Below are 11,108 nucleotides of genomic sequence, written 5' to 3'. Positions count from 1 at the left end.
AACTCTTTCTCCCATCTCCATGGGATAAACTTAAACTCTACTGACAGCGTTTATGTGGTCTCCCCCAGTTTAACAGTAGAGTGGAAAGAAAAGAAACTTAAGGCCTTATTTCACCTACTTTGCTTTTATTTTACATGACTTCTGGGATATTCTAGGCCCTTTACAGTTCCAGATAAGTTTTAGAATCAGTTCATCAATTTATACATATTATGCATAAATCATATATCCTTGCACGTACACACACACACACACACACACATGCACACAGAGTAACAGGGATTATTTTAAATCAATATAGAAAAAACTGAAATTTTAACAACATTGGTCTTCCAATTCTTTTTTAAATGTATTTAGTACAAGATCTACAGGGTCTCACTAAACAGATCGAACTCCTAGTGATCCTCCTGTTTTCAGCCTCCCAAGTGGTGTGATGGTCTTCCAATATTTGAATATGGTATATTTCTTGCATTAATTTGGACCTTCTTTCATTTCTTTCACTAATGTTCTATGTTTTTAGTGCAGCAGTTGTGTGCTTCTTTAAAGGATTTTTCCTTTATATTTTATTTTTAGTGCTGCTATACATGGGCTAGCATATAGAAACTTTTTGTGCTTCATCCGTCCTTTGATTTCTTGCCATCAAGTCTACTTGGATCAGGTGGTTGTTGTGCTCTGCTTCTCTTCCTGTTCTGGTAACACTTGTAGGTGAATTCTCAGTCACATTGTTTATTCTTCAGACAGTCCTGAGATCTGAAGGGGACACATTGCTCATTTGCTTGATTTAGCTGGAGAGGAGGGAGCCTGTGAGCTAGGCTGTGAGCCGGGCATCCCTCCCTGGTCTCAGTCCAGAGGCCACCACTAGAACTCCCCTTCTAGACACAGAGACAGCTGGAGGCTCAGAGGGAGGCCATTCTAGGGGGAGGAGGGGACTCAGTGGGGCACACTGAACATGATTTAGAAAGGCCGGGCGGGTGGTCAGTGGGCAGCATGGACTGAGGCCTGAATGGAATGAGGAACGAGGAAGCTGGAAGGGCTTGCTGTTCAGGAGCAGGAGCCATGAGTGAGCTGTAAGCACAGCACAGAGAATGTCCCAGTGGTCCCCTCTGGACTGCCTGCAAGATGCAATGACTAAGGAAGGCTAGGCCTCAATGTCAAAGGGGGAGGTAGAGAGGGGGAGAGACAGAGGGAGTGGGGGGGGAAGGAGAAGGTGAGAGTGAGAGGGACAGAAAGCAGCAGGTCAGGGTCCAGATGCTGCACAATCAGGATCACAGACTGAGGTCCCTTTTGGAAAAGCTGGGCCATAGCTATTTGTAGGCAAGGAGCATTACCACACAGATAACTGGCCACTTCCAAAGAGGAGAAGAGCTCTCAGCAAGCCCCCTCTGTTCCAAGTACAGGGGCCAAAATCAGAGTGTGCCCAGCCCACTCTGTGCTGGGAGCTATGGTGAGATTTCTGTCCTCACCTTGAAGAAGGGCTTCGGATCCCTATTTTACAGAGCAGGAAATGGAGGTACAGAGAGGTGGGATTTGTCTGTACTTCAGAAGGGGGCAGAGTGTGAATTTGAACTTGGAGTGCTTTGAAAGCCTGTTCTCTTTTGCTCTAGCTATAGATCACCACCTACAAGAATCCTTTAACATTTCATTTTAATGGGAAAATAATAATTATACGTGCCATTGTAGATAAAGTGTGATGTTTCCATAGATTTGCACCTTGGGGAATGACATCAGGCTAATTATCTTATCTAGCAGCTTAAGTGTGCATCATTCCTCAGATAGAATGTTAAAAATGCTCTTTTCACAATAAATGGTTCTGTCTTTTGCAATCACATGGATGAGCCTAGAGGACGTTACATTAAGTTAAGTGATGTGGGCACAGAGAGACAGGCACTGCGTAGCTCATTCATATGCAACCTCAAAAAGTCAAACTCATGGAATTAGAGCGGTGATTATGGAAGGCAGCCAGGCGGGTGGTGATGGAGAAGAGAGAAGTCAGAGTACAGTACGGTTTTGGTGTTGCTGAGAGCAGGCTCCAGGTGCGCAGTGGTGTGGTCTAGAGGGCACTGCCTTCTACAGGACCAGTCAGCTCTGACTCTTTCTCAGCTCCAGAGGGATCATGTCCTCACCAACCAGAACCAGTCTTGACAGCTTCTCCCTCGTGGATCTTTATCTCTGAATACTCACTGGTGATGCTCTCATAGTTCTGTGGGTCCCTGGGTGTCACTTTGTGGAAGTTGAGGGACGCATAGTGGATCTCTCCTTCTTCTTCCTCCTCTGAGGCAAGGGCAGCCACGGACATGGAAGGCTGGTGTGAGGATCTCTCATTTAGTTTGGATTCAACCAGGGGACCCTGTGTGGGACAGAGAAAAAGGAGTCAGGGCAGAGTGGCATGGAGCAGGAAGGGCAGAGTCCAGATGGCAGCCCATGAGTGCCTGCATCCCTCTCTCCATGTTCATTTGTGCTGGGATCTCCTTCAGTCATATTTTCTTCAAAACTGAATATGGAATGAGCACGTAGTCCCATTTATAGCTCCATGAAGAAGACTGAAATTAGTAAGTAGTAACACGTCCTGGTAAATTCAGGATTAGATTCACTTCTTTCTAACTCTAGTTTTAGCATCCTCCATGTGTAGATCCTGAGCCGGGTGATGGATATACCACAGCACATGTGGCAGACAGGCCATCTGGCCTCATGCAGCTCATTTGTTAATTGATGTGGTGGCAATAAATCAGTAGTCAAACAAATATCTAATTGTGGATTACAGTGGTCGAGGACAGGGTGAGAGAGGGGGTGTCTTGACTCACACATGGCATCTGCATGTGGAAGTTCATAGTTTGTTAGGGGTGGGTGGGGAAGCAGACACAGTCAAAGCAGCTATATCCCTCTGATAGGAAGGACAAAGCTCCCCCCTCCATATTTCCACAGCCTGGAAGCCCTGGAATCTGTAAATAGTTTGCTTTTCATGGTGAGAGGGATTTTTTAACTCTTAAAAAATTAGCTATATAGGGGCTGGTGGGATGGCTCAGTGGTCTAAAGCACCTACTTAGAACAAGCTTAACAAAGCACAGGGACCCTGGTTCAACCCCCCAGCACCACATGCCAGCCAGCCCCGCCCCCTGGTGGGCTGAGCTGGCCACACACACACACACACACACACACACACACACACACACACATAAATAAATAAATTTTTTTAAAAAATAGCTATATAGATCAATGGATTTCATTTTGGTAAATTTGTACAAGCTTATAAAGCACTTTGATCACTTTTACCCCCATGTCATGCCCCTTACCCCACTCTCTGTCCTAGTTTCACATTCATAAAGAGGTTTCAGTTCACATAATATATTTTGATCAGAAGCATCTTCCCATTTTCTGCCCATACTGTCTCCTCCCCTTCCTCCTTATTCACTTCCTGTTGTCTAATTATAATCTCCCTTTTATTTTCCTGGTCTCTCTTTTAGATTCCATATATTGTGGATAACACACATTGCCTATCTTTCTGAATGAGTCTGGCTTCTTTTGCTCAACATAAGTGTCTCCAGATCTACCTGTCTCTGATAAGAGGGACTTTAAGGGTAGAATTAAGTTAGGGACATGGAGATGGGGAGATGATCCTAGATTATTTGGGTCAGCCCAATAAGCTGGTTATCATAGGGGTCCTCACTGGTGAAAACAGGGTAGAAAGAGACCAAGGATGTTACTCTGCTGGCTTTCAAGATGGAGGATGGGGACCTGGGTCAAGGAAAGCAGGTTTCCTCCAGAAAAGGAGAAATGAAGAGATAGATTCTCTCCCGGAGCCTCTGGAGAAAGCCTGCCCTGCCTCCTTGATTTTATCCCAGTGAAGCCCATATTGGACATGTGACTTCCAGAACTGTAAGATAGCACGTGTTTACTATTATAGGCATGATTTGTGTGGCAAATTGTACAGAAGCAGCAGGAGCCTGATAGAGACTCACATAGGCTAAGGGAAGGGGCCTCCCTGGGAGGTGTCCCCTTTAACTACAGCGCCACACTTGTTAATAACAGAACAACTCCATGAAATTGTTGACAACTATTCAAGGTGTTGAACCGCCCATGTAATGCATCAAGTGTCTGTACCAAAAATAACCCCCTATCGCTGAGTGGTGGTTGTTATCTTGTGATCTTGTGGCTGACTAGGGGCTGTGGTTCATGGCAGCTGTCCTGTACCACGTAACGCTGGCCCCAGAAAAGATCAAAACTCAAACCTGGAGTGCAGCTTCTACTGAATTCATCATGGTAAATTCAACAAATCTCAAGTGGAAACATCTCAAGTCAGGACCATCTACACTTGAAACCCACTTCCTTGTCGAAATGCACACAAAACTCAACCCTTTCAGACCGAGTATCTTTTGCTCCTACAGACCTCTCAGTCTCCGGGACTGGCATATCTGGTCTTCTGGCTGCTCAGGACAAATGCCCAGGACTCATTTATCCTCTTCTGCTCTTTCACCCAATCTCAGCCACAGCGAGCCCCTTTGTCTCAATCTCAAGGTCCACCCAGCAGCCAGCCCGGGAACCAGCACCATCGCCTCCTGCCTGGAAAACTTCACCAGCCTCATTCTAGGCTCCCTAATGCTGCTCTTCCCCAGCCACTTACTTTTGTACACAGTGGCCAGAGGGACCCCTGCAAATGAAAGTAGGACTATCCCTGTCTTGTGCTCAGCGCTCTCAGGCCTGCATGTTCGGACACCATTTGCACACGTTCGACTTCAAACTCATTTTCTGTGGTCAGTCTCCTGTTTCTGAATATTTGCACCTGCTCCCCCTGCACCTCTGGAGCATCCAAATGGCCAGCTGTGGAGCAAACTGCATCACAAGTAGAAACCAGTGTCTACTACAGAATGACACAACATACTTGGAAGATATCCATCTGACAAAGGGCCAATGACCAGAATATAAAAAGAACCCCTACCACTCAACAACAGGAAACTGTCACCTGATTGGAAAAAATGGGCACATAACTTGGATAGACATTCTTCCAGAAATATATACAAATGCCATAAGCGTATGAAAAATTGCTCAATGTCACTAATCATTCAAGTAACAAAAACTCAAAATCATAAACAAGCATCACCTCACATTCACCAGGATGGCTACTATTCAGATAGTCATAAGAAACAAAATAGGTCTAGGGAGATAGCTCAGTAGAATAAGCACTTGCCTGGTAAGCACAAGCTGCTAAATTCAATCCCTGTTTCTGAAAAAAAAAAAAAAAAGAGAAAGAAACAAACAAAAATAAGACAGAAGTGAGAGCAAGTGTTGACAAAGACGTAAAGAACTGAGAATTCTTTCATACTATTACTGGGAACATAAAATAGTGTATTCACTATGGAAAAATAGCTGGGTGTAGTGACACATGCCCACAACCCTAGCACCCCAGGAGGGGGAGATGAGAGGACCCTCAAGCTATCTCCTCAGGACTTCCTACTCTATGCAACCTCATTTCCTCAAAGTATGTCTCTATCTTTTAAATCATATCCATTTATTATTGGTTGATTGGTTGGTTGGCTGGTTGATTGGTTGGTTAGTTGGTTGAGTTATATCCCCGGTCTAGAACAAAAACTGATTGGCCCAGGGCTTTCTGGTGCTTTTCATAGACAGCCCTTGCCAGAATGGACTCAAGAGCACTGCCTGAGGGAGTTCAGGAATTGACTGCTACTCAAAACCCTCCACAAGTCCCACTCTGCATCCAACAAATAAACAAAAGCATAACGTTTACATCCCATAGCATAACCTGCAGCATAAAGGATAAACAGGAGTGATTACGTGGAAACATAGAGCAAGCAGTCTGTGGAAAGTACAGAGGCGGAGAGGCCCTTGCTGTCCTGCAGAGGAGGCAAGAGGCAGGCTAGAGGGGGCTGGGGTTGGGGTGGGTAGGTGAGGCTCTCCCGGAGAACAAAACATTACAGGGCACCCAAACTCTTAGTGATTGAGACAAATAGTACTTAAAATCATGATGATTGCAGAAAACCCATGGAGAACAAAAGTTAAATAAAATTAGCAAGAGTGCCCTGCTGAGTCAATTACAGTCTGAGGCAAATGAAAACAACGTTTATGTAATCCGAATGGTCAGTTTCCTTTCCCAGAGCACTGAGATAATTAAAATCATGTTAACAAATTCAAATGTAATGCTATTAAAGTATTATTTTAGGTTTAGCCATGTTATGTGTACCCCCAAGCAGAATTTAGCATCATTTTGCTTTCCTGGAAGTGAGCACAGTGAAATGTTTCCAAAATCCCCTTCTCTGCCTCTCCAATTTCCATGATGAACAATTTCTCTGGACAACTTGGTAGCCTTAAATGATTTTCTTATTTCCATTTGTGATATCTGCTCATCATGGAATTTTTCGGTAATTTTGAGTTATTTTTAAAGTTGTGCATTAAAACATTACGTGTGTTAGTTATTGACACTTGTGGCACCCCTTAAACTGTGTGTGCCAGGCAAGTACCTCACTCACCTGACCTCACTTCCAGCCCCGGGTATATGTGATTTGAGGCCCGCCATGAGTGTGGGAACTGTGGACTGAGTTTGGCTGTATTCTTTAGGTCAGCTTTTGGGTCCAATTCAGCTCACTTCCTGTTTTTATAAATAAAGTTTTATTGGAACAAGGTCATACTCATCATGGACATAAGGTCTGTGGCTGTTTTCTTGTTACAGTAGCGTAGCCCAGTAGCTCATCAGCCACCTGTATTGTCCATCATGCTGAAATGTCTACTACCTGGCCCTTTACAAATAATGTGTGTGGGGGGCAAACATGTGTTCAGATGTGGAAGAATTGGGCCATGGTGGCTTTTGTGGGACCACTTGGGAGGGTGACAAAGGAGGTGAGGAGGCCCAAGAAAAGTGTCCTGTGTCCTCAGAAATAATGGGGTCAAGAAGGAAAGGGGACAAATGCTAATGTTGAGGGGGAAGAAGGGACATCACACAATGACATTTTGGCTGCAACAGAAGGAAGGATAGAGAGGAAGTGTCTCCCTGCTCCTGCGAGGCCTGGGGAAGTGGGGTGGTGGGAGTTGTCCGAGGTCAGCAAGATGAAAAGTCAGTTGTCAGGAGCTCATATGAGGGTGGGCTTGGGCAACCTTGGGCAACCCTTGGTCGAGCAACCCTGGGGCCACCACAGAGCAGGTGTCGAGCAGGTCACCAGGAGTGAGCACTCACCTGAGAGGCCGAGCCGCTGGTAGCCTCTGGCTCCCCTCTGCTTGCTGCTAGCCTTGCGGATTTCTTTCTGCAGGACCATGCTCTGAATGAAGACACCATAGGGTCAGGGTGGGGGGTTTCAGCCCGATGGGGGCCCCTATCCTGGTGACCCACCAACTCCAGCCACCCCTTTCCTATTGAAGTGCTGAAGGTGGAGAGGGTGCCCTCTTCTTGGAGGCCCCTGTATTCAGAGGGCACACTCAGTCAGGTGTGGTCATGCTACAGGAGCCTGGGAGGGTGAGGTAGGAGGATCGCAAGTTTGCGTCCAGCTTGGCCAATTTAGCAATTTAGCAAACTCCTGTCTCAATATTCCAGGAAAGCACTGGGAATGCAGCTCAGTGCAAAGGTCCTGGGTTCAATTCCCAATACCAGAAAAAAAAATATTAAAGCAACAACCGAAGGTACTCTCGCAAGCTCCTAGGTGATTGCCTTTGCCTCATTCCCACCAGCCCTGTCACTGGTCACCTCCTGGTCCCCTTCTCTCCAGAGTTCATGCTCACATGACCAAGATGATGCAGATGAACAGGAAGAACAGGGCTGTGATGCTGACTCCCGTGATGGTCCCTAGTGTCACTCTCTGTGGAAGCTCCTCTTTGTCTGCTGACAGAGGAGAACGTTGTGCTGATTCACTGTGGGAAACCCTCCCCCATCCTCCCGCTCTCTGTGGGACCCTGGACTTCTGCTTCCCCCTGCTTTCCTGGAAGGGAGAACAAGGGAGGGGCAGGGGCAGGACTAGGGGCAAGAGAGACAGGAACGTAAATATTGGCTATCACTTGTTGTATTTGGTATTTTATTCACCATGGAGTATATCTTGCATTCATTTTTGGAAGTTTTTTTTTTTTTTTTGCATCCTAATATTATAATATTTCATTTGATTGCTGAGGTTTTCACTTTCATGGTAGTTCTGTTTGTTGCTTTTGTTTTTTGGCTGCTCCTTGTATTTTGTGTCCCAGACAAACACTTCTTTCTAGTCCTGGCCCCAGAAGGACCTCAGTGTCCAAACATTTCCATCTCAAGCCCAGCTCCTTCCCCTAAAGATCTCACCCTGCTCTTCCCCCAGCCACTCTTTGGTCCTGCAGGAAAAAGACAGTGAGGTCTGGGGTGTCAGGAGGACCTGGGCCTCACAGCAGAGCCAGAGCAGTGGCAACCCCACTCCCGCTCCACAAAGGTGGGCTCTGTCCAGGGCAGGTGTTGTCCCTGTCCCATTGCCCTCCCTGCATCCCTCTGTCACTCACTGTGCAGAGGCAGGCTCAGTGAGATGTGCTGGGAGCCCAGAGAGTTCTGCGCTCGGCAGGTGAATTCTCCCGAACCCTTGAGGTGACTTGGAGTCAGCTCCAGCACCCCAGGTTTTGCAGGCTCAGAGGGGCTCAGAATCAGGTTCTCCCAGGTCCAAGTCAACTTGGCAGGAGGGTAACTGTCGACTGCACAGAGCAGGTGCAGAGCTTGGCCCTCCACAACTGGAAGAGAGGAGCCATTTTCCAGGGCTGCGGGAGCTGTAGGGAAGACCCAGAGGGGCAGGTTGATGATGAGACCCAGAGAAAGGGACAGACTGTCAGACATGTGCTTTCACCCCGTGAGGGCGGGGATGTAAATCTGTCCCCATCAGTGAGGACAGCTTGATCCTCATGCTCTAATTTAGAGAGAACAGGTGGTTCTGAAACTCAAGGGGACAGACTAAGGCTCAGAGCAGCCTGCATGGTCACTTCTGGGGCCAGACTGCTGCATGTTCTGAGTGTGTATGTGCGTGCGCGCACATGTATGTGCTTGTGTGCATGCACATGTATGTCCCCTTCCTCCAGCCCTTGGATTGACGCTATTGGGGGAAAAAGAAAACAGCAGGGCGGGTCCCAAGGAAGTGCCTGGAAAGACCAGTCCCACGTAGGTAAGGCCCCCATCCTTGCAGCTCTGAGAGTCTCTGCTGGAGTTAGAGGGAGCGGTGGAGGGGCTAGTGAGAACGGGGGTTCAAAGTGACCATGGGCTGAGGGTGGGGGAGCCACTGGGCCCCCAACAAGGGGTCTCTGTGACCAGGGTGCATCCAGGAAGAGGAGGACCGGCCCTGCCTGGGCTGAAGCAGCCAGGCCCACTCACCCCTACCCCAGGGAGACCCCGTACCTGAGCCAGCTCCCTGGGTGATGACGGTTACAGTCAGGTTTTGTGGAGGGTCTGAGGCAGGAAGACATGGCAGGACCATCAGTGATGAGGCTGGGGGACATCAGCCCTGTCCCCAGGAGCTGCAGAAGTAGGGAGGGTGGGGACTGTACCCTCCTGCCCTGCTGCACCCAGAATTCCAGGATGCGGCCCCTCTCTACCCCCAGGGAGCGCCCACCAGCAGCAGCCCTGCCATCCCTGCCCGGCTCTCACAGGAAATGCTGAGGTGCACAGTGGTCGTCTTGGTCACGCTGATCGCGGGCAGAGTCACCTGACAGGTGAGGCTGGTGCCGTGGTCCTGGGGCCGTGGGGTGAAGCTGAGCACTGGGGAGCTGCTGATGTTGGGGCCCAGGTGGGACACAGAGGCCCCCAGCCAGGAGAAGATGGGGGGCATCCCCCGCTCACAGGCCCAGGGCACAGAGCAGGTCAGGGTGCTGGGGTGGCCCGCTGCCAGGGTCCCCGCGATGAGGATGTCGGGGCTATGGGTCAGGTCTGTGAGGAGAGGCGACAGCAGGGTCAGGATGGAGCCTCTGAGGTGAGGCCATGAGAGAACCTCAATTCCTGGCTCTGCTCCTCCTGGATCCCTACAGCTCAGCCCCCGAATCCTCCCGGGGCAGGTTCATCCCTGCTCTACCCATTGTCCTGTGCCTTCGCCTGTGGCTGCTGCTGAAGCCCGGGACTCACCTGTCACACGCACAGAGAGCGTAGAATATCTGTAACTATATCGAGCCTGTCCTCTCTCCAGCCGAAAGACAAATGACCCCTCGTCCGTCTTCCTGACATCTCTGATGTCCAGGGAGCATTTGTAAGCCCCAGGGTCCCCAGTGAGGAGGAATCGGCCTTCTGCTTCCTCCAGCACCTGTCGATCTGGATCATTTGTGGCCACTGGAGCAGCCTGGCCTGTAGGCCCACCCTGGTTCCGGAACCAGTAGCCGTAAGCCGGGTCCGATGCAGTCCAGTGTTCATCGGGGTAGGTGAGCTCACAGGGCACATGGGCACACAGGCCCTCCTGCACCGTCACTGCTCTCTGCACGTTCAGGGAGTATCCCTGCGAGCTCACCCTGGCTGGTGCTGCAAGCAGCAGCAGCAGCAGCAGCATGTCTGCCCGGAGCTGGGGCCCCGCCCGGCAGAGGCTGCTCAGGACCTCTGTGTGAGGAACCCAGAGTTGCAAGACCTTCAGGAAGCCCACAGGAAGAGCGGTGCCTCCCCTGGGAGGAGCTTCAGGTCAGCCACTGTCAGTGCCCAGGGAGACTTCGGAGACCAGCCCCCATCACCTATGTCCACCCCTGGGATCCTGGGGCCAGAGGGGCGAGAGACACCCCACTTTACCACCTGCAGGTCCTCCCTCTTGGGTAACATTTCCTGCAGCGTGAAAATGGGTCCCCTCTAACCAGACCCCTGAGTCACTTCTGGAGTCGTCTACATTTGTATGGTCTGGGGTGGGACCAGGGACAGGATGGATGCAAGGGCCCTGTTGTGTGAGCAGGAAGCCTCTCCTCCCCTGCTCAGCAGCCCAGGAGGGTGCATGCCCTCCTTGTACAGTGAGGTCAGCACAGCGGGCCTGGGCACTGTCCCCAGCGGGCCACCATCCGGTGGGCTGCCCATACAGTTTGTGGCATACCAAACTCCAAGAAGCCTCAGTGTGAGGCACACTGATGGATTTTTTTGTGGGGGGGGGCACTGGCTCAGGATGCCTTAAGGGTAGGTCTGACAAGGCGTGAGGATCTGGGGATTGAACCACAGA

The 11,108-nt window shown here is 49.6% G+C and overlaps 1 protein-coding gene across 4 annotated transcripts; it reads right to left on the bottom strand.

The window, feature by feature from the left end:
- Nucleotides 1-373: 373 nt before the first annotated feature.
- Nucleotides 374-10,485, bottom strand: LOC101588320 (sialic acid-binding Ig-like lectin 8). Of its 4 annotated transcripts, none has more exons than XM_023704875.1 (8): nt 10,049-10,485; nt 9,578-9,856; nt 9,329-9,379; nt 8,452-8,709; nt 7,717-7,816; nt 7,178-7,259; nt 2,121-2,344; nt 374-747 (listed from the first exon to the last, which is right to left on the bottom strand). In XM_023704875.1, coding segments are annotated over exons 1-8 (1,410 nt in total). In that variant the 5' UTR covers nt 10,464-10,485; the 3' UTR covers nt 374-746. The 4 variants fall into 4 exon arrangements, with proteins under 4 accessions (XP_023560643.1, XP_023560641.1, XP_023560642.1 ...); XM_023704873.1 differs by having other exon boundaries at nt 2,125-2,344; XM_023704874.1 differs by having other exon boundaries at nt 2,125-2,344; nt 7,717-7,813.
- Between the last annotated feature and the right edge of the window lie 623 nt (nt 10,486-11,108).

Source organism: Octodon degus, unplaced genomic scaffold (genome assembly GCF_000260255.1).
Source record: "Octodon degus isolate 3935 unplaced genomic scaffold, OctDeg1.0 scaffold00206, whole genome shotgun sequence".
In the NCBI taxonomy this organism is placed as follows: domain Eukaryota; kingdom Metazoa; phylum Chordata; class Mammalia; order Rodentia; family Octodontidae; genus Octodon; species Octodon degus.
The sequence above is the reverse complement of the archived record's forward strand: the minus strand, read 5'-3'. Positions and strand labels throughout refer to the sequence as shown.

What these genes read in the sequence shown, in the direction of transcription:
- LOC101588320 (XM_023704873.1), bottom strand. Translation starts at nt 10,463, where the DNA reads ATGCTGCTGCTGCTGCTGCTGCTTGCAGCACCAGCCAGGGTGAGCTCG. An exon ending in GCTCTCTGTGCGTGTGACAG is followed by an intron (nt 9,857 to 10,048) that starts GTGAGTCCCGGG and finishes CTCTCCTCACAG; the next exon opens with ACCTGACCCATAGCCCCGAC. An exon ending in CACCCAGGGAGCTGGCTCAG is followed by an intron (nt 8,710 to 9,328) that starts GTACGGGGTCTC and finishes TCTTCCCTACAG; the next exon opens with CTCCCGCAGCCCTGGAAAAT.